At 29.1% G+C, this 24,517-nt stretch overlaps 1 protein-coding gene across 2 annotated transcripts in view; it reads right to left on the reverse strand.

The window, feature by feature from the left end:
- Window positions 1–23,623, reverse strand: part of LOC129960777 (DNA mismatch repair protein Msh2-like) — a 99,899-nt gene extending 76,276 nt beyond the window's left edge. The window contains exons 1-4 of one of the 2 annotated variants that reach the window (XM_056074409.1): window positions 23,496–23,623; window positions 10,310–10,370; window positions 8,963–8,995; window positions 4,531–4,612 (exon numbers count right to left, since the gene is read on the reverse strand). In XM_056074409.1, coding sequence (XP_055930384.1) covers window positions 4,531–4,612; window positions 8,963–8,995; window positions 10,310–10,360 — 166 coding nt within the window. In that variant the 5' untranslated portion in view covers window positions 10,361–10,370; window positions 23,496–23,623. Of the gene's footprint in view, window positions 1–4,530; window positions 4,613–8,962; window positions 8,996–10,309; window positions 10,371–20,647; window positions 20,796–23,495 lie in introns of those variants that run through there. The other variant, XM_056074410.1, reaches the window with a different exon arrangement.
- Window positions 23,624–24,517: the final 894 nt, after the last annotated feature.

A 24,517-nucleotide genomic window follows, 5' to 3' on the forward strand; every position in this document is an offset into this window, starting at 1 on the left:
TAAATTTCAAATGATGATAAAAAACGGAAAAATGGATCGATTCATTTGCGGTTTTCGCTAAAATCATTCTTTAAATTAGTATTTTCTTTGAAAAAAATTTTAAAGACAAAGTTTAAAAAATGCCGATAGAGGGCGCTCTAGACTTTGGAGTATCGAACAACTACTTTTTATCAGTATTTTTTTTTATTTTTTTAAATGTTTACTAAAGCTTAGACTATAACTTAAATTTTGAGCGCAAAATTGAAACCATCGAGAGCGGTAAGTGGCGCAAATTTAACCGCGTTCAGTTGGTTAAATTTTAAACGTTTGTATCTAATGAGCAAAATAATAAATGATGAAGCAAACTTTAATAGGTGATAGTAAAACACCAAAACAATCAACTTTCATTAGAAAATGCATGATTTGAATTCAAACGCAAACGTGTTAGAACATCTTCAAATTTTATCCATGCAAGCGTTATAGCTGCAAGTTTCTGGAAGAAGAACATGAAATTGTGATATGGGGAAGGAGAAGAACGCATATGCAAATTGTTAAGATAAAAGCCACTGACCCGAGTGTGCAAGTGTAAATCACGGTAACGAAAGATGTTGAAACGTAACGAAAGATGTTGCCCTTCACTAATCAAGAAAAGGCTGATATGCACTTCATCTACGGAACTGCAAATGGGAATAGTGCAGAGGCGCGACGATTGTACGGAGAAAAGTTTCCCAACAGGCGGTTGCCCAATGATAAAACATTTGTGCGCTTGCACAGACAATTGTGTGAGACAGGATCCTTTTTTGGTGCACGTTCAAATGCAGGCTGTGCGAAGTCTAACAGAACGGTTGCTGTGGAAGAAAAAAATTCTGGATATGGTGGCTGATCATCCAAATACAAGCACGGGAGCAGTGGCTAGTCAAATTGAAGTATCACCCTCCACGACATGGCGAGTACTAAAGGATAAAAGTATGCATCCTTTTCATGTCCAACGAGTCCAGGAACTGACTCAAAAGGATTTTCCTCGTCGAATGGATTTTGCGCGCTGGTATCTGCAGAAGAACACCCTAAATCCCGATTTTGGTGCAACTGTGCCTTTTACAGATGAATGTACATTTACACGTGAGGGTAAATTTAACACCCACAATTCCCACCAATGGGCAGATGTAAATCAACATGCATCTTCTACACATGCATATAAGCGACGATTTTCCATAAATGTTTGGGCAGGAATAATTGGTGACCATCTACTTGGAGCTTATCTTCTGCCAGAACGTCTGGATGGAAAAAATATCTTACCTTTCTACAACAGTTGCTGCCAGAAATGATGACAGATGTTCCCCCTCGTACCCGGCGAGTAATGTGGTTCCAGCAGGATGGAGCACCAGCTCATTATGCATTATGCGCGAGAGGTGCGAAATTATCTAAACGCAACCTTTCCAAATCAATGGATTGGGCGAGGTGGTCCTGTCCCTTGGCCAGCGCGATCGCCCGATCTTTAATGCCTGGATTTCTTTTTGTGGGGGCACCTGAAGAGTCTTATGTATGAGACTCCTATCGAATCTGCAGAAGAGCTCGTCGCCAGACTTTCGGCCGCTGCAGGGGAGGTGCGCGATACTCCCGGCGTGTTTCAGAGGGTTCGTGAATCCCTTCTTCGCCGTTGTACCGCATGCATCGCCTCTAATGGTCAGTGTTTAGAAACAGCTATTGTAATCATTTATAATTAAACTTTTTTTTTATAATGTAAATGTTCTTTGTTTTCTTTTTTGTCTCTTAAAACGAAATCTCTTTCAGCGCCCTCTATCACCTTCGGGTTAAAATTACGACTATGATTTCTTTGATGAATGTTGTGTTGTTTTGTTGTTTTACTATCACCTATATAAATTTGCTTCATCATTTATTATTTTGCTCATTAGATACAAGCATTTAAAATTTAACCCCCTGAACACGGTTAAATTTCCGCCACTAAACCGCTCCCGATGGTTTCAATTTTGCGCTCAAAATTTAAGTTAAAGTCTAAGCTTTAGTAAACATTTAACAAAATAAAAAAATACTGATAAAAAGTAGTTGTTCGGTACTCCAAAGTCTAGAGCACCCTCTATCGGCATTTTTTAAACTTTGTCTTAAAAAAAAAATTTTTTTAAGAAAATACTAATTTAAAGAATGATTTTAGCGAAAACCGCAAATGAATCGATCCATTTTTCCGTTTTTTATCATCATTTGAAATTTAGTGCCCTAAACTTTGATGACGCCTATCTCCTTCGGAAGACGTTTGGGACACTTGGTTTCCTATTTACTATTACTCGTCTTGATGTGTACTATCACCCCTTAAAGTTACTCCCATCATTTATGAAGCACACTGTATATATACAGGGTGTTGCCGAATTCGGCTGACAAATTCAGATGGGTGATAGGAGGCATGAAGAGGATAAAGAATCACCATACAACATAGGGTCCCAAACGACGTTTAGGGGGTGAAAATCGCAAAAATATGAGGATCGGCGAACTTCTGGAAACCTTAAAAAATTAATACAAAAAATAACAAATGGTGTTTAAACTATTAATTTTTTTTAATGAAAGAACATTCTTAAAGACTATTTTTCATGTAAGTAACATGCCGATTTGATGAACCAGGGGATCGTAAATTATTGAAAACAAAAAAGTAGTTTAGAACACTTACCTGCAAAAATATTAAAACTTTAAGAAAAATAAAAGCTTGAAAATATAAGGAACTGTATGCTCATTAATTTGATATAATTCTGTAGTGTGAAAACTGAGAGGGTTTTAAGATATCCAAGAAAAACTAAAATGTTTGCCAGGAAACATCGCTGCAACATCGGTACCGATGTTTACAGAGGGTGTTGCCAAATTCGAAAGGTAAATTTAGAGAAGTGATAGTAGGCATTAAGGAGATGAAAAATTATCATAAAACATCGGGTTGGAGAAGATGTTTATTCTGTGAAAATCGCAAAAACAGACATCGAAGAGACAGCCTGGCGAAGAGAATGGCCCTAAGAAAGCAAGGATTTGGAACTTGGTAGTCGAGAAAAAGAAGCTTTCTCGTATCTAAATTTTCCATGCGTTCGAGGAATATAAAAGCAGCGAGCATTGCAGAATTGATGGTTCGAGGAATATAAAAGCAGCTTGTATTCATTAAAGAGCAGTGCAGAATTGATTGTCGATAAGTTTCTTTCGCAAACAACATGTCAGATTTCACGAATGACGAATATGCAATTAATTTACGACCGTAATGGATGGCTAGCACAAAAAGTATACCAGTAGTAATATCCAAGTAGGCGTTGTCCACACCACCGCATCTTTGCAAATATTAATAGACGGTTGCGGGAGACAAGATCCTTCAAAATAACGAGGCCAAATGCAGGTCCCGAACGCCTCAGTGGCGCAAAGTACATTGTTTTCTTTCACTCCTTCTGGTTTTACTGCAGGAAATACCGGCCACTCCACGCCAGAATATGTAATTAATGCATGATGGTGCCCCAGCGCATTTTTTGAAATATGTGCGTAACTACCTAGATGATACATATCCTAGGACGTGGCGGACCTGTTGATTGGCCTCCACGTTTCACGGACGTTAATCCCTTGGATTTCTTCTTCTGGGACCATTTGAAATCTCTTGTTTATCAGACACCTTTGGAAACATTGAAAGATCTCGTAGCATGGATCGTCGTCGCTGCTGGAGAAATCGTAAGAACACCTGGGATATATGTTTGAGCACGTCCGGTGGTCCTTTAAACGTCGGTGTCGGTTGTGTAATGACCTTCGCGGCCGCAACATTGAGCAATTTTCATAAAACTTTCTCATCGCCTCCTTTCTTATGTTAAAATGTCTGTGCAATAAATGTATTCTGTATCTGTATTCCAGCAAATAAATTTTCACCGTCGTTTGCGACTTTATATTTCTTTGAAAATTCTTATCGCCTTGATGCCTACTATTACTCCTCAGAATTTTTAGATAGAATTTTGCAATACCTTCTGTAAACATTGGTGCCGATGTTGCAGCGATGTTTCCCGGTAAACATTTTAGTTTTTCTTGAATATCTTAAAACCTCCTCAGTTTTTACACTACAGACTTATATCAAATTAAAGAGTATAAAATTCCTTATATTTTCAAGCTTCTATTTTTCTTAAAAGTTTTAATATTTTTGCAGATAAGGGTTCTAAACTACATTTCGTTTTCAATAATTTATGACCTCCTGGTTCCTCAAATCGTCATGTTACTTACATGAAAAATTGCCTTTAAGAATGTGCTTTTACTTAAAAAAAATTCATGTACACAAAAAGAAGAAAACATTTTGATTCCTTAGCAGATGAAATACGAAATAAAAAAACAGTATAATGAAAATTGAACTATTTTTAAATGTTCTTAGCATAAAATACTTGATGTGAATGAAATAAAAATCGGAGTGACATATAGAATAAGATGTGAAAAAGTGAACTAACTTTCTGAGACTAAAAAAAATTACACTGATTTTAAATGCAACTTAATATAAACTCATGAAATCATCACAGACAGAAAAAAAAAAAAAATACATACCAGATCCTAAAGACTTTAACTGCGCAGTCGTCAATACTTTTGTTACTAATTTAGCATCCTCGCCATAACAACAATATTTATCCTTTTGGAAAGAAAGAAATGCACAACAGACTGAATTATTCTTTTTCAAAAAATTTGGTTATATTAAAGGTTAATATTCTAATTTAAGCAAACAGAATAATTGTACAGACAAGTAATTTCACAACAGTATAAAAATGAAATAAATAATAAAAGAATTCCTATTTAACATGATTTTCTGTAATTAATTTCTCTTTCAAAACCTTGAACATTCATTAAAAATATTACACAAGTACAGTGAGTTAAACAGATCAATAGAATTAATTTGATTTTAAAAATTTTGAAGCTGCTTTAATCGTTAAAAATATTTTAGTAATTACAGAGAAAGAAAAGTGCTAAAATGTTACAAATCTAATGCAAATCAACTTTATAATAATTTAATAAAATATATAAATAATACACTTTTAAAAAATATTAAACTGACAGTCATTATTATATCTCTCATTATATGAAAATGTTTAAGAGGTCTATTATTTTATAATCAGGCAACAAATATGAAACAAATATATTAATATCTGCAATGGGGTACAAAATGTTACTTTTTTTTTCCCAGCACTTAAGGAAAATACACAATTTGAATATAATTTTTCATATTGAATGCAAATATGTAAGTAGCTTGATTTCATAGCCCATAGTTTTATATGTATGTGTGATAAAGATTAGATGAAAATGAAATACATAAATTTGCATGTATGTACAACACTATTCAACTAACCTGAAATACAACCGATGTTGATTTCCGTTTGAAATCTGAAACAACCCATTTCAATGCCTAACGATATTTAATCAACATTCATTTACCCCATGGTCTCTAGCATATTTTTTCCATGGAAAAGATACCTTAGTGAAAATGCTCTCCCAGTTAGTCTCTGAGCGAACCAGGATTTTCAGTGAAAAATTCAAGAAAAATCCCAAGAAATGTATCTCCAAAAGCATATTACAATTCATATCTTGTATGACTAAAGCAATAGACCCATAATCTTATAATAATTAGGTGCAGTACGATTTCCAAAAAAGTTTTTAATTACATTTCTCAATGTTTTCTATGCTGGTCTTCTGATTTTATTTAACAGATATTGGGATTTTCTCTTTAATCAAAAAATTTCTTCTTTAAGTCTGATTATACAGAAGAATTCTTCTTTCAATAATCTAACCCAGCAACATTTTTATGCACTGTGTCAACAAATTTTTTGAAAAATCCTAATTTTATATGAATTGGAAGTAAAATAATCTTATCAAAATTGATTAATGAAAGATATATAACATTTTCAGGAAAGCAAAAAAAATTCAAGCTTTGTACATTCTTTCTTAATATAAGAATTTTCTTTTCTCACCTATTTTATTCACACAAAAACAACAAAATTTAGTATAACCAAATTAAAAATCCATTAACAATCCAACAACATTTAGGTTGCAACACATGGCTCCCAAATACTCAAGTATACTGAATTTTTATCAAAAGGTTTTTAATGGATTTCTTTCATTATACTTGTAAAAAAACTATGTATATAGAAGGAAATTTACTGCTTTCAAACAAATCTTTGATGGATTTAAGAATAGTTTCCATTCTATTTGTGTGTGTACTTGATTTAGGACTTTGATTACACAGCAAATATTATTACAATAAAATGATTTTCTTTGGAAAACAAATTCTCATATTCTTTTTTGCAATTATGAAAGAAACAAAGTTAGCATATTTCCGAAAAGAATTCCAGGTTTCCAGACTAAAGCTAGGAAGTTCAATTTTCTCTTAGATTATTTCAAATCTCAAATGAGGTCACTGAAATCTGCTTTGAATAATTAGATAAGCTACACAGAACTAAATTATTGTTTCAAAGATAGGGTCATCCTGATTCTCACTTTCAACTTATATTGCAGCTTTTGATCAATCTACCTAGATCTACAGGAGAAATACTGGTTAGACAGCAGAGGGTAATTTTGTGCTTGGATTTGCCATTAATACTTTAGATTTACGTAATAGCCTGAGGAATGATTTGTGGTTCGTGCCACACCACTGGAATGTCAAAGCTTATATGTCAAGAATTTTTCACCTATCTGTCAGAAATGAAGATGATGATCCCAAGAGGAACAATCTTATAAGGGGGGGGGGTAGTTCTTATCTTGGTTAATATCAGCATATTCCTCAAAATCATATTTTATGAGATTAGACAGGTGCCAGAATCAAGTTCTTAGACAAATCTTCAGAGACAGATGGTTTATGAGATATGCCCAAATTTGAAGGCAGCCAAAATGCTTAGTATCCCAACAATAAAAAATTGAAACACCCCTCTGAGGACTTCTTCATTAAACCTAAACAGTACTAAAAACGAAGCAAAATAATAATAAATAAATAAACATTTACAAACCCACCCCAAATATTAGAAGACCTAGAACAATATTACTTTAACACCCACAAAAAAAAAAAAAAAAAAAAAAAAAAAAAAATTCCCATGCTTGCTTTTTAAACTTTTAAAATTCTCAAATTAAAACTGTTCCATATTGCAATTCATCTCTCACTGTCATTTTGGTTCAGAACTTCTCACTTTCCTATTGGCTCAGGACGAACAATATCCTTCCATACACAGCACTCCCTCGCTGCTATCCATCACCTTTGCAGAATCCAAGCATCTCATGATACAATAAACAACCAATTGGAGGTTCAAACTGTTACTGAGGGTGCTGTGCTCTCCTCATCTCATTTCATTTCAGTCAATCATTTTCTGGTCAAAATATAGTTCATAACATTTCTTAAACAAATAAGTCATAATTGAGCATTGACCTCTAAATGTAACATCTCTACATACATATATATAACGTTATTGGCATGGTTTTCACATTTTCATGACATTCTTAATCACTAATACAAATCTCTTGTACACAAAATATGAAATTAGTAATAAAATATAATGAGTAATAATATTAGTAATATAGTAGCATTTATTATATAATGAGTTCCATAGAAAGAAATTACATATTGAGATGTCAGAGAAATATATTCTCGTTTATGATACAACACATATACATGTTTATGATGCACATTGTGTCGACACAACAGATAGATGTTGTAACATGATGGAACATGAATCATTTAACTTTCAGTATTTATTTTTAGAAACTCATAAATTAATGCTTTTATAATTGTCCCCAATTTAAATTATTATTTTAATTGCATTACAAACATTTCATTATATTATTATATTACAAATGCTTTTATTGAAAATAAGAAACAATTATGAAAATGTAATACTAAAAAAATCATACCAAAACTGTAAGTGATAGAAAGCCAGAGCTACTTCTAAAATTATCAACAATTCTTTCACACTATTTTGTAAAATCTATGACATGTTAAAAAAGTAAAGCTGCAAAAATTTTCTAAATATTATTAAACTCTTTTAAGACGCATAAAGCTAACTATGAAGCAACCTAGAACATGGAGGATAAAGTTAATTTTTAATATCTTCTCAAAAACAAATTTCAGTATTTTAGATTGATAAAAAGTAGTTATATCACAATAGGCCCACTATCTGTAAAACTGTCATAGCTATGATATAAGGGTGATCGAAAACAATCCTTATAGTTACTGAATGCCGAAATTAGTAAAGGATTCGAAGATTTCAATATTTTAGTTATCACAGGCTTTAAAAAAAGCTTTACAGAATAACTAAGAAATTATTCAATGACATTCTCTATTAGATCATCCTTTCCTTCTAAGAAAAAAAAGAGAACTTTCAATTAACTATGCAGGGAATTTTAAGATATAACTAGATTAAAAAAGGTTTACTTAACTTTTTTTTTATTTAAAAAAAATTTACAACACCAACAAAATGTTACATTATTCAATTATATAGTCAATTATTAGTCATTTTATCTTATAATAAAGCAAATGATAAATTTTGATAATTGGAACAATTAACTTAACTCTAAATTTCAATATGTAGTAACAAACATACAAAATATTATACATATATAACAGATGATAAAATAAGGAAGCTCTCTACAATTGTCTGAATAAATATGTTCAATGGTTAACTGTAACAACTATATTCCAGACAAATGTTTAGCAGTGTTATTTCCTGAGTCTTATGTTTTATCAGAGAGAAAATGAGTAGATAAATAAATGGACAGTTTGTTTCTAACTTGAAAAATATGTGAAAATGTTAATTATATCAGATACCATTTCCCCCTTTTAATACACAGATATTAACAGCATTTTATAAGGAAAATTTTAAATGCATGAAATTAATATCCCTACATATGACATGAAATAAAGTCATTAATTACTAAGCGATATTTTTTGCTCAGTTTTAAAGCTACAAATATAGCACATAACTTCATAAAAAAAGTTCATACTTACATTTCTTTCATACACACGGCATAGACCACTAATCTAAAATGGAGAGGGAAAATTCAATTACCATGAAAACAGTGAGGTGTTCAGTACAGTTTAAGAGTGTGACATACACATGCGCAAACACGAGATTTAGTTAAATAGATAAATATCAATTAAATTAAAGTTAATCTGATTTTTATAAATTACAGATAATTTATATTAGAATAATTCATTTATACTAAATATTTTTTCTATTTAATGAAGAATTTGGGCTTCAACCACCATCTTTGAATATCAGCAGAACATGAAACTTATTTTTTCCCAATAAAGTCAATTATATACTTGAAGAATTTTTAAAAATTAATAAATGTTTACCTGCATCATTATAAATACATCAGCAAAAGAATTTTAAAGAGCTTTTTTAAGAAAACTGGTTTAATTCTAGAATGCATCACTGAAAAATATGAAACACACAGTAATCCATTATAAAGTAAAAGTTTCTAGACTTGGAAAAGTCTTCAAAATGTATCTGATAAATGAGCTAAAAAAAGGCAAATCAAATCAGGCAACATGAGATACATTCTATAATGAATATACATTATATATGAAATCATAACTCAACACCAAAGTAATCCTTGAGAATGCATAAATATCACTTAAATGTGACAATTTTAACCAATCATCTAAATCTAGATAACCACAACTGAGATGCTGATATCAAGTATTGATTCACATATGTATGCTTTTTGAAACAAATACATTTTCATATATAAAAATATGTCTATCATGCATAATATAAAACATTCCAATTCATCCTCTTGGATTTATAAAAAGGAATTTATATTTAAAAAACATATAGATATATCACTGAATAAAATGTATAAACCAAGAATTCAATGCATTATCATTTAACAAAGTTAGCAACAATTTTAGATTTCCCACAGTTTCTACTAAATAATCTTAGACCAACAGTATTAATTATGTATTTAAGGAATTGTCAAATTTACATCTGGATAAAACTCAATTAGGAAAAAGAAATAACTGCCTTAATTAAGAATACAAATGAGAATATTTAATACATTCCTCAATATACATTACATTTTTTTAATATTTATCTTTTAAAGTAGAAATTATTAATTTGAAACATTTAATCCCTTTCCTTTGTCACTTTTTCTTCCTACATTCCCTTTCAAGAAATTTCATTTTGAACTGAGAGTAGAAGATAGCATTCTAATGAAGCAGAAGATAGCATAGCTAATAAAACTATCAATTTGTTAAATTTTAATATTTAACTATATATATATATAAACAAAGCAAATTAGTTTTTAATATCATACTTTAAATATTTTAAATTAATAGAATATTACTTACTTTAGGCAAATTTTTAAAGTATGCAATGAATTCAGCAGCTATGTCTGACATATCTAAATTCCTACAAAAATAACATTTATCAAATATTTGCATCTTTTATTTTATAGTGAATCTTATAAAACAAAATTAGAAACAATTATGAAAAAGAAAAAAAACATAGCACACAAACAAAACAAAAAAATACTAAATACATTCAAAGCTAATTGCATAAAGCTCTAAGTCATATCATATCTAAAATTAACAACATATAAAACTTAAAAGAAATAAAAACTTTTTTAAGTAAGAAGAAATAAAAAATAATAAAATACATCGACCAAATGTATATCTTGTTACAATTGTGCATAGCTATTTCTGCACTGTTAACATTTTAGTTACAACCTTAAAAGTTAGCCAATTATTAAACAAAATAATCCTTATTTAAATTTTTTGTTGAACTAACATAATTATTCACTTCCTCGAAACAACACAAATTTGGAATCTTTTAAAATTTCTTCCTATTGCATAAGACATGTCAGTAAGATGTCACTTCATAAATATAATCATATTTCTTAAAAAATACGTTTTGGAATCTCCCTTCCCTTTTTCTGTGAAAAAAAGGAAGTCAATACATCAATATAATTACATTAAACATTTCTGTTCACAAATATATTTTCATGTAATAAGATTTCAGAATTTTATCAAATTTACCAAAAAGTTATAAACAAAAGATAAAATTTATCCTTCCAAATTTAGATGCAAATCTTCAAATTTTACTTCTAAGCATACAGGTATATTTAAAAGAATATGCTTTATTCCAGCTGCTGACAATTTCCATGTTTTATTTGCCGACACATTAAGATGAATTATATTATATATATATATATATATATATATATATATATGGAGAAATTCAAGATCAAGCAGCCGAAATGAATAATTGCCAATGCCAATATATAAATAAGGCAAAGGACCATCAGGAGACTTGAAAATGGCAAGGTAAGATCAAAATCCTAAAAACTTGAACGTAATGTAAACATCACATCCAACTTATGAAAACATTTTAGATACTGGATCCATACAGAGAAGGTCCAAACAAGAACAACCAAGAACCAAGACAGCTAAAATTTGCCCTTTAAAGCTTGGCATAGCATGTGCAGAAGAGCTTCTCAGTTTTATTGCTACCACCATACAAACACAACATTGCAAACCAAATTGCAATTTTATTGCCTCCAAAAGTCTATATGAGAGGTTTGTTTGCAAAGCACACAAACAATTTATGGTTTGCTTTTTTCTTATTTGGAGAATCCAAATAATATAAGAAGAATATTGACTTAGGAACAGATATCAGTAAGGTACTATTCAATTTACTAATGAATTCTAATCTAGAGAAAGCCAAAGATCAGCTAGCTGTCCCCTAGATCTATGGCAATAGAGGCTTGATAATGTGGGTAAGCATCGTGATAGATGACTGAATATCTTTGATAGAGACTTGGATTGCTATGAAGGTTTTATACATTATATTTGCCCCAGCTTAATTCTTACAATGACAATGGGCACCTACAAAGGGTTCATCTTCTCAATGAATTTCTTGAAAGAGAATATTTAACGAATATATTGAGAAGCCAGACTTTCAAAACCTAAAATGCATACATCATAAGTGTGGGAATGACTCAGCTTCACCCTACCAGACCTTGGACATGAACATAGCTTTTGTGGGAGAATGGTATTAACTGTCATATATAAACTATCACTTCTAGTATTAATTTATGTAGCAAAAATTGTATGCCTGAAAATGGAAACCATTTAATAACTCATTTTTTATTTAATTGCCTCTGTTTTAGTTTTTTGTACGCTGAATATATTCAGACTTTTGTAAGGAACAATTTTGATATGGATATTAATAAATAAATATAAGTTATTCTCCTAGAGTATGTCTGATAAAATTTTTGAAACAGCATCATGAAAGGAAAAAAAAAAGGGGGGGGGGGCTTTTTAATTATTTCCAAAAACATAGAGGTCAGTTTTTTTTTAATTGACATTTTTCCTCAAAATAAGATCAAATAAATACTAGTTCCATGAATGCATCACTTTAAATGTTATAGTTTCAGATACATATTTTATCAATTTGAAATATAGGATATTTTTTTTAATTTTCAAAATATAAAAGACACAATTCAAAAAATTTAAATGAAAATGCCTATTTAATACTGATTCTTCTTTTATTAGAATATTAAGATACAGATAAAATGAAAGAATTAATAAAAATCAAACAATATTAAAAGATTCAATGAAATTATTGCTATAATGACCAACATAGGAAATAAAAATATTACACAGTAAGCTTTAGAAGTTGAAGTGCTTGGCTGGCCTTATTTAAAGAAAATAATGAACAGCAAATCATGCATAATTTTAACATAAATACAAGACCTATTTTAAAAAATAAAATTTAGAAGCTTAATTAAAAGATTAATGCTTGTTCCTTAAAACCAAATTAGTGAAATTGACTCAAATTGGGTTACTAGCAGATATTTGCTGCAACAGAATTTTAGGTAATCTATTTTTCACAAAACTGCTCAAGACTTGCATAATTTTTCATCAAGATCTTCTTATAAATAACCTATCAGTTCCAAGCTATTTTGAGTCACACGAGAGAAGATGAAACTATTCTTTGAACCATTTCAGTTTTATAAATTATTTTCTTTTATTAGCACAACATATTTATTTGTCTCACCTTAAATTAGCCCTCATATTTGTTTTAGCAACAGATTTTTTCCCTACATAATAAATTATATTATATATATATATTGGCAATTTCTTTTCAGAGAAATATTATTCATTAATGCAGAAAACTTGGCTCTACTCTTCCCCTCCCTCCTTTATTTCTAGAATCATTTTAATTGCATACCCAAAATATGAAGTAATGGAATTTGTTTCTCATAACAGCAAATTAAAAATATTTCTCCCATCGCAATCATGCAATACTGTAAATTATAAACTCATTTCAATTTAATATGTAAAATATGCAACATTTCAGGAATCAAGTAAAGATTATAATACCTACATGTATTGTCTAATTTCAAAGCCTTACATTTCCTCTCCACTTAAATATTATGAATTCTTCATATAAAAAAACTTGGAAAAAAATATGAATAAATAAAAACCAACCATTTACAATATAAAACCTATGCAGCTGCCTGTCTTTTTTTTAAATAATGCTTTATATGTGTAGTGTATTTACAGATATTTACTACAAAGGCATATTTCCAAATACCAAATACATGAAAAATATAAAATGGGAGGAGGTGAGGGAGAGCATTTTAATTCTAGCATATCTAATGAATGATATGGGAGGAAGTTAATGAGTGGTTTACTTTTAAAGTTTTAAAAATATGATGTTTTTTAACCTGAACATTTTTTTCTAGTAAATGTAAACAAACTTATAACAACGAAGAGTTATAAAAAAAGAATATTGAAATGTTTTATTACTGAAATTGAAAAATTCAATACATTTTCATCAATTGTTACTTATTGATCACTTATTTTATTAAGTAACTAGATAAAGACGTTTAGTAAAATGGAACAATTAATAAGCATGAACAGTTTAAATTCTACTTTTCCAAAAGTCTATCCATCTAAATTAAGTGAAAAAAAAAATACCTCTTAGAAAAAAAAAAGTATTAAATTTTCATTGACATTTGATTAATAGCATATTTATTTTACTAGACAAAATTTGAAAAGGAAGTCAAATGAATAAAATCAGAAATATAATCTGACAGAAAAGTAAATCATGCACTATTTCTAAGACGACAAAACATGTATTAAAGCAAATTCAGCAAGTTCAAAAACAATATCTGAATCTTTTCATGAAATATCAGCTAAAAAGGCATTCATTTCTTTCACTCCAATGACACAAAACATCTAAAAGAATTATGTGATAAAGTCAAACAAAAATTTCTCCCATTTATGAAAGCATTAATATCTTACTGTCAGGCACTCTAGATAAAGTACAGAAAACTAGACTTTGACACATACTATTTTGTTTCATAACCTTATAAAAGATATTGGGAATGAATTTTAATACTAGGAACTACAAAATTTTTAATTCCGAATTCGGAACATTACTTTGTAAAAAAACTAATGACTTTTTTTTATCTTCAACTATGAAACTACACTAATTAATGCTATTTAATATTATTTAATGTACATTTTAAAATAATCAACATAAAAATTAAGATTCAAATCTAAAAAAATTAGTCGCAAAAGTCAAAATTCTATTAAAAATCGAAGGAAATTAATTTCCAAATCCTAAATTCCGTTTCTCTGCACACTTCATTACACCAATCATTTCAAATATTGATATTGATATTAGATCGAATTCACTGGTTGAGAGGCCGTTAACATTTTCGAAACAAAATATGAAAAGTAAATGGTTAGAAGTATAATATCAATTGACTAGACCTAATTAGTGTATTGCCAATATAAGGAAATATAAGAAAAACTTTTGCATCTGTTTGACAAACAGATACAAAAATTTAAGAAAAAATATGAGCGACGTCACTGGCGAAAAAAATTAATAAAATAGACATAAATCATCTTACTCGATGCATACAGAAGATACAAAATTTTAAAAAAAAAAATTACAATTTTAGATGAAACTGATCATTAATAACAAATCGGTTTAAATACGCGCGTCGACTAACCGGCACAAATGAATAAAATTTTCACAATCGTGAAGTCCAAAACGAGTTGTGCTGTGATTGGTAGAAAATTGGAGACGTACCACTCACTGACTGGATTAAGGAAGGGGACATATAATTGGTTTCCGGATCTTTTGAAATATAATTGTTTCACATCCTCCAGGTGGATGATGAAATTCATTCGCTAATTAAAAATGTTTTGTGATTTTCTGCCATTATATAAACATTTAAGAAGCTTCTGAAAGGAACCGAATATTGCTTTTATTTCACGTACCCTTAAGGATTATATTTCTGCGGCACATCAAGAAGAATGTTATATGTTTAATAATCCACTAATAAAAATAAATAAATTGTATAATGTTAAAATGTATAGTAATTCAAATTATTGAAAGCTATACGAGTCTTACTTTTTTATTTCTTAATAAGCAGTGATATCCATATCTATTCTAGGTGTGAACTGACTTCTGGTTTTCATTCAAATAATTAAAAAAAAAAAAAAAAAAACACAGCTAAGCAGAAATATAACGCTAAGAAAACAAGTACATATTTTGCTGCTTTATAATGATAAGACATTCATCTTGAACTAAAAAATAATGTATTTTTCTGTTGGTTTCATCTCTTCTCTGATATTAAGATTTACTGATGCACTTAATTAAATAAAAAAGAGGGGGTCTTGTTCTGGAGTTGCAATGTAATGTTTAGGCAGAGACAAATATGTTTATGCTAATTTTACATATTATAACTTTGAAGCCTCTAAAAATAATTCAATGAAATTTTTATTCAATTTAGGTCTTTTCATAGATTCAAAAGTTTTTCTTTCATTTTCCTTACTGCGCATTAAATTTAAAGATGGAATTGAGAACATTTCAATGAATTCCCAGAATTTTCTTAAAAAGAGAATATAAGGAAAACTTATTTATATTTCCTTACTCTACTGAATTATATATGTAAGAAATTCCTCTTGATATTTCAAAGCACATTATAAAGTAAATTGCTCATTGTCGGTAGAATGCTGATGAAAAAAACTTTATGAAAAATGCCGATATATACAGTGGCTCCCAAAATTGAGCATACACTATACTCTTTCTTCTTTAATTTTATTCTTTTTGATCTTAACATTCCTATTTATGGCTAATATTTATAAGAACGACAAAATATACATACATTAATAAAAGTACTAGGCTAAAAAACAAAACAGAGGAATCAATATTTTTATTACAGTAGTTTTTATGTCAAGGTTACAAATTCCAAAGTCGCAAAATTGAGTATACATCTAGCAAAATCTGTCAACAAAAAGAGGAAAAGATAAATTAATATTTTGTTGCATATCCTTTTGCATTTAGAACAGCTTGTAAACGGTGTGGCATTGAGTTGACAAGAGTTTGAGTTGTTTCGCCGGATATTTTCGACCATTCTCCTTGTAATACTCTTTTTAAGTGTTCCTTGCCCCTAATATCGTGTTTTTGAACCGATTTTCCTAATTATGCCCACAAATTTTCAATCACATTGAGATCTGAAATTTGAGGAGAGGTGTGCAGTTGCATTTTACAATTATACAACGACCATAACTTAATTATTTTAGCTGTGTGTTTCGGGTCATTATCTTGTTGAAATAGAAAACTTAACCCTAAACCCAAATTTTGGCACTTTTGGGCACTTTGTTTTAAATTGTTCTTCAATATATCCAAATATTTAATTTTGTCCAAGATTCCATCAATGAAAACTAAATTTCCCACTCCTTTTGCAGACATAAGCCCCATACAAGAAGTGAACCACCTCCATCCCTTACAGAAGGATTGGTGTTAAGAAAAAGTTCAGAATTGAGCTTTCTCCAAACATAACATCGACCATCACTACCAAAAACATTGAACTTACTTTCATCACTGAATATTACTTGATTCCAGAAGTCAGGGGGCTTTGAAATATGACTTTTAACAAAAGAAATTTTCTCTCGATTTACTTTGGAAATGAATGGTTTTGTTCTGGCTCCGCTACCATCATAATTTGGTTTTCGGATTACTCTTCGAATTGTTTCTGCAGAAACACACTTTCCAATTGTTCCTGAAGTAGATGTAGCAATTTTTGTAGCACTCACCTTAGGATTTTTTGCTACCTCTCGAATAACTCTTCTCTTGGTCGTGGCACTGAGGATTTCTTTTCTTCCTCTACCAGGTTTATTAGCAATTTGTCCATAAATTTTTACTTCTGGATAATTTTTTGAATGCATCCGTGACTTCGATGAATTTCCCTTGCAATTTCTCGTAGAGATTTACCATCTTCAGACAATCGAATAACAAGTTTCCAAATCTCAACATTTGTTTCATTTCTGGAGCTCATTATGATATCCCAAACGTTTGTTTTCGCTTGGAAATCAACGATTGCCAACTAAAGTAACAAAATTATTTTACTTATTCATTTGAAAATAAATAGTGGCAGTCAACTCGCATATTTTATAAGGTGTATACTCAATTTTGAGGCTTTGGAATTTGTAACTTTGACATAAAAATTACTGTAATAAAAATATTATTAATTCTTTCGTTTTATTTTTTAGCCTAATAGTTTGGTTAATGTATATTTTGCAGTTCTTATAAATATTAACCATAAATAGGAATGTTAAGAACAAAAAGAATAAAATTAAAGAAAAAAGAGTATAGTGTATACTCAATTTTGGGAGCCACTGTATATATATATTCCTTAAAATCAACATCTCATTCTTAAACAAAATAACAGCTAAATATGAGAAATATTCACCCAAGCATATAATTTTAACTGCAACATCCCCCCTTTTTTGATAAAATGAACATTTTCAACAAAGTTATTTATGATGTTTACAAATGATTAATTATTGCTTCTGTGATAGCATCAATTATCAGCACAGAATAATTTGCATGCACTTTTTAAACATTAATTAACTTAGATGAAATATTTTTACATTCATAGGCGTAGCTAAAGCTTTAACTGTCAATTTACTAAAACAAGAATCCTAAAATAACTTATCACAATTGAAATAATTATTTATTAGACCCAAAACATATCAAATATTACTTGTTATTCAAAGAAGAAATAAAATAAAAGTTTTTTGATGATTTCTTCTTATAAAACAAATACAATGAATCTAAAAAATTCAGGTATACCACTTGCAATAACCCTCAGCAATCCTCCCCCCCCCCAAAAAAAAAAGATCTGAAGGTCTCTACAATAGATTTCTTTTACTATGTCATTCAATTTCATATGCAATGAAAGAAAGTAAATTATCACCATTATCTTGCCAAATAATTTTTATTTATAGAAATGAAGCAATTATAGCTTCATATACTTCATATCCTGGTTTTGATTCATATCCCAAAGTTTTATCTAATAATTAAGAGTGAATACCTGAAATGAATGCCAAGCAAAAATATCTATTAAATGGAAAATCAAAACCAATAAAACTCGGCAATGAAATAATTCATATTTTTAAGCAGAAATATGTAATCAATTAAATGCACTTGAAACTTTTAGTATACATTTGATAAAATAAATGTGTCCTATTAAATGCATATTTTCAAATCTATAAAAATGGAGTGACATAATCAATAAAAATGATACATCTTCATTACTTCTATCCTTTTAAATGCTGCATATTTATCCTATTTCACATTTTCTATTTATTACTTAGACACAATTTATATGCACATAATGTAGGAAATTTGGATCAAAATTTAAATTTGCAAGTCTTTATTCATTTTGGATGTTTCTTATATATACAGATATAGTATACTGAAGGCTCGTTGTTAGATTGAGTCACTTTTAGATGAGTTGTATAACCACACTTATCAAATCTAATAGGCTAGGGAAAAAAGTATAATTTTTGCATTAAAAAAAGTCATTTTTTTTTCTGAGAAAAAAATTTATTAGTATATTTTTATATATATATATATATATATATATATATATTATATATATATATATATATATATATTCTATTTTGCTAGAAACCTATTAACTTCAAATTTTAGCCATGATTCCAATCTCCAGTTGTAAATTTTAAATGGCAAAAACAATTAAGTGAATAATTTGATCTCTTAATCAGCAGTAACAGTCTTACCAAATAATGCATTCAGTAAACAACAAAATGGTAATTGAATGATGAAAAGTCTTGTGAATAATATAGTGGACATGCATTTCATCTAAGCTGCATTGAAATAGCATTAATTTGCTTTTTTATTGTTGTTAGTTTGTCTTAATAAATGAAATTATTGTCAATTTGGTATTAAGTGTATTTATTTATATACATAAAAAATATCTATATACAGCAAACACAAGGTTTTATAAACAGTTATAAATAGACTATGTTTACTGAAGAAAGCAATCTATGATTTTAACTTGTAGTGATCGTAGCACCATCTTTCATTCATGTCATTCTAAAGCGCTACCTATCTACTTTCTCTAATACAGTCTATGTATATACTTCGCCCGGGGAAATCCCCGTTGTACGTATGTGTGTGCTAAGTAGTGATGTTCCGATGGTTGTTAGTGAAATAAAGAGTTTATTATTCTAATAGCGATGAAATGCTTTATACAACACTCTACATGAACATCACCACAATGATGACTCGGATAAGAAACCTCGCATCTCTTCTGATTTAAATTTGGTTAATTATACAACATTCTATATGAACATCACCACAAACCCTTCAAGAGATCATGGGACAACCTCTGTCCATTTTTTAAAAATAAACTTGCTCATTATTTTATTACAAAATAATTTTAATAGATATTTAAAGAAATTCCATCAACAATTAAAATTAATCAGCATGGCTTTGATATGATTCTAAATTCATGCTTTTTTAAATAGTGAAATTCTTTATTTTTTTTATTTCTAGAGAAAGAAAATGTCATTCTGACTATATATCTACATCAAAAGAAATCTTTAAAATTCAATAAATATATTCAAAACTAAGTTACTCATTAAAAATGCGATTTCTTTATCAATTACTGAAATTGGAAAAAAGCCGGATAAAAATGTTCCACCAACCTTTAAAGGTTTGTCAGTAAGTAAGGAACAACATATGAATTTGTGAATCGGTTGCTTTTAGTTTTCATTGAGCAATAGCTTATTTATATAAATTTTTAACAGATTTCTTATAAATTAACATAAACTAGTATTTTTAACTTATTACATGTACAATGAAATTTATATATTTTATACCACAGTAAAACAGAAGTATATAATTTTTAAAAATTTTAGATGTATTTGTAAAAAATGTCATACTCCTGAATTTATTTTAAACAGAATTGCTAAAATAATGATACTCATATTTTTTGTAACTTTACAGCTTACATAAAAACCACACTGTTAGTTTTTCATTATTTTCTTTTTGAACAAAATGCATTGTATTTTCTTCAAGTATCCCTGTCAGTTCACCATTTCCTTTCGCTTTAGAAAAGTTAACCCATATTTCTCATAGCATAATGTGTTATGTATAGTATATGTGGATTGCTGAATACGATCAAGGGAATGTTCATATAGTTTTTCTTTGTGGGATAATTTTCAAATGAGGGAAGTTGAATCTTTTTAGCAACACTTTCTGTTGAACTTAGTGGTGACTATTAAAATTTTGAGTTTGGTCTTTTTTTTTTTTTTTTTTGGAACTGAATAATAACAACCATATGTACTTACAATAAATTTATATTTCTTCCATTTTAAAAAGCCGTGGAGAACAGTATGACTTTATGTTGGAATGTGAGTAGCCAGCTTTGTTCTGAAGTTTTCATCAAAATACTATAGTAGAATGTCAGATTTTGAGTTTTGATAGTGGAAAAAATTTTCAATTACAATCTCAAATACACACACTTTCTAGGCATCTGAAAAAAATAGGCTAATAAACAAATTTTATGCTCCAATGTAAAAAGATGTAACAAATGGCAACACAAGTTACAGAAGGGTTTCAGGAAATGCTCAAATCATTTGAAAGATAGTGGGATATACATCTGACCCTTTTGTGAGAAAATTAAAGGCAAAAAAAAAAAATCTTCAGTGGAATGCAACTTTAACCATGCATTATTTTAAGAGTGCAATTGTTTTTTGTTTTTTTTAATATAATGTCCCTCAAAATACTAAAAAAATATATTATGGTAGATATATCCTATTTTAGAAAAATTAAAACTCTGTAAGCTGAAATATTTGCTACATGAAGAGACATAGATTTCATCACGTGATGCTGAAGAATGGAGGAAATATGGGTAAAAAAATAATCTTGTTATTCATGTTATGAAGAACACTTTAACTAATAGTTTGAGAAAACATATATATTATTTAAAACATTTAGCACACAAATAATTTTTATCCACCCTTGAAAAAATTAAAGTTAAACAAAATTATAAGAGCAAGATTTGAATTCAAGGCACTCATTTTGTAGGACAGCCATACCTTGCATTATATATGCAATCAATCAAAAAAGTATTAGGACATTTGGCATGCTCAGCATGTAAAGCTATACATAAAAATATTAAACATATTAAAACAAAATTAATCAAGAAATACTTTAAAATTTAGTACACAGAATGTAAGAAACTACCCTTTTAAATTAATTTAAACACAAACAGTTGTCAAAAGTATTGGGATACTGTAAATTTAAGAAATATACAGTGCACAAATATCAAGTTTAATTTATCCCCCCCCCTTTTTAGACTACAATTTTAGATGTAAAGTATTAGCAGAAAAAAACTGCATATAGAACAATAGTGAAAAACAAAAATATGTCTTGTTGTATATTATAAATGTTGTAAAGTACAAAAATTACATTGTATAGTACAAATCTTACTAAGTAAATCTACTGTTTTTAATATTATTTGCAAGTTCAAGAAAGCAAATAGTGTTGTAAACAACCAAAGATCAAAGCATCCAAGGGCATTTAATGAATATGGTGATAGGTGGATCGTGAGACAAATTCATATTAATCCAAGAACAAGAACAGTAAAATTGACTCTGAAATGTACAAGTAGTTTCTGGAAATCTTGAAATTGTTTAGAAATGTTTTAAAAAGACATTAGCATCGTGACAGAGTACCTCAGGTAAAGCCCTACATCAGCAAAAAAGCCAGACTGGCATTTGATATACACATAAAACACTCAACAAAATGTTGGGAAAAGTCATTTTTGTGGATGAAAGCAAATATAACATTTTCAGATCAGATTAGAGCAAAAACTATAGCACACACCAAATATAACATTAAATATCAAAAATTTGTGGATTACTGTAAAATATGGATGTGGCAACTAATTAGTCTGGGGTTGTATGGCAAGCTCTCATGTAGGAAATAAAAACTTCATAGATGGCATAATGAATAAAGATGTTTAACTTGATGTTCTCAAGCAAAATATGCAATAAAACACATGTAACACAGGAATCTCAAGACATTTTATACTGGACCAAAATAATGACCTAAAACATACTGTTGATATTTGCAAGTTATGGGTCCTCTAACAATGTCCTGATCAATGAACCCAATACTTCTAACAAGCAAGAGTTAACAAAAACCTCTTATCAAAGAAAGTCAAAATCAATGGATTATTGTAATCATATTTATATTAATATATGAATTAATGTACATATGAATAATATATGAACAATATATTAATAAATATATAATATTTTCAGTTAATTTGATTTGAATATATCAAAATGTAACATACTTTTTTTTTTTTTTACCTAAATCATATATTTAAATTATTGCATTGTGTCCCAATACTTTTTTGAATGACTGTATTTTTGTTGCAGTCCACAAAAAATACTCTAATATCAATAACAGATATAAAATCAAATGAAACGTTTTGTCTTTATTGAAATAAAATTTTAATGATTCTGATATTTAAAAAAAATTCGCTACTAAGATATAATAATACATTATCCAGAAATGCCCATATTTTAAAGCAAGGAATGAATAGCAGATTTAAGTATATTTTCTCTTTCTTTCTTTGAATGGTACAGGAGGGTTACTGAGAATGGATCTAATAACTTTAAGTTCGGCCACTTACTCCCCAACAAGAGAACAATTCAGACAGTATAATTTCATTACATACCAATCCCATTCAAACTATAGACTTTTGTGGAATTATGATGATAGATAAACTTTTCTCAGATAAAGTCAAAACTTGCTATGAAACAGGATCCCACACAATAAAAATATCTATACGATGTTCTTTTGATTCAGAGTTAAAGACTATGTGGGAAATAATTCGGGAGGAATTCCATTTGAATTCCACTAAAAATATCATTCTCCAAACATGTCTTTACGAATTAAAACTATCACTAATTAAACTTAGGTAAGATTGATAATGTTCATATATGAAGCTGTCATCTTAATGAATATTAATTTAGGCAGCTTTTTTTATAGCTCTAGTTCAAACAGAACTTCGTAGTCAAAATCATTGATACAAACTTTGACAAACACAAAAAAAGAATTCTGCTAAAAATTCTAAGAGATCTATAAATGAAGTAATAAGTAAAGTAAACAAAATAAACTTACTTGAAGAAATCACAATGGCAAAAACTTTTAAAGCAATAAATTTAAAAGAAAAATCAAGAAATTCACATAAAGAATTTTTTAAATATCGGCGCATAACGCGGCAAGCAGCAAAAACCAAACATAAAAGGAGACTCGTTAACCGGAGGACGCTTGAACCCCCCATTTGAAGTTGAAAAGGGGGGGGGCAGTGGGGGAAGCAGCACTGGAGGACGGATTTCATTCCGGTAGTGATGGAAATGGGGGAATCGATGTATGGTTGCTTACGGAAAAGCTTTTTTCGCCAAAATTTGAAAATTTATTTACCCGCCAAGAATGAAGCGCATTTTTGGAATGTATAGGGTGGAGTGTGGACGAATGTCGGTTGGATCAATGATGAAGGCAGACCTTATTTATGCCCGATCATTTTTAATAAAAGAATAATACCGTGGTATAATATATTTATTTTTGCTCATAATTATCTTTTGTGAATCTAATTTTTGACTAGAAATTAATGTTGACTGTGGCTGAGAACAGTGGGAACTTGGGAAAGCTGAATTTTCTACAGGCGCCTTCTATTTATAATTAATTAAATGGCAAGAAACTAATATGTTAACTCATAATTAAATTCTATCTTCTATTGGTTTGTTAAATGAAATTTAAAGTTTTCACAAAGTAATGAAATGAACTTACAAGTTTCATTTAAATTCTTAATGGAAGTTAAAAATGATGCTTTATTCGGAATACAAATTCGATGTAGTTTTAATTTTATTTCTTGCAATTTGGCTGTATTCATTGGAAAGTATTTTAGCTTTTTTATACTATTAATTTTAATGCCCATATTTGTTTGTTTGTTGTACAAAGCTAAATGTTTTTTTAAAAATTAGCTAAAAAATTTTTTAAATGATGCTTTTAAAAAATTATTTATATATTTTTACCTAATTAAGTAATAAATTAGTGTTATAGAACATTTAAAACATTTTTTATAACTGCAGGCATGCTTTGATTTTGTTATTTGCTAGTATTTATAGTAGCAATAAAGCATT

This window comes from Argiope bruennichi, chromosome X2 (genome assembly GCF_947563725.1).
Source record: "Argiope bruennichi chromosome X2, qqArgBrue1.1, whole genome shotgun sequence".
NCBI classification, from domain to species: domain Eukaryota; kingdom Metazoa; phylum Arthropoda; class Arachnida; order Araneae; family Araneidae; genus Argiope; species Argiope bruennichi.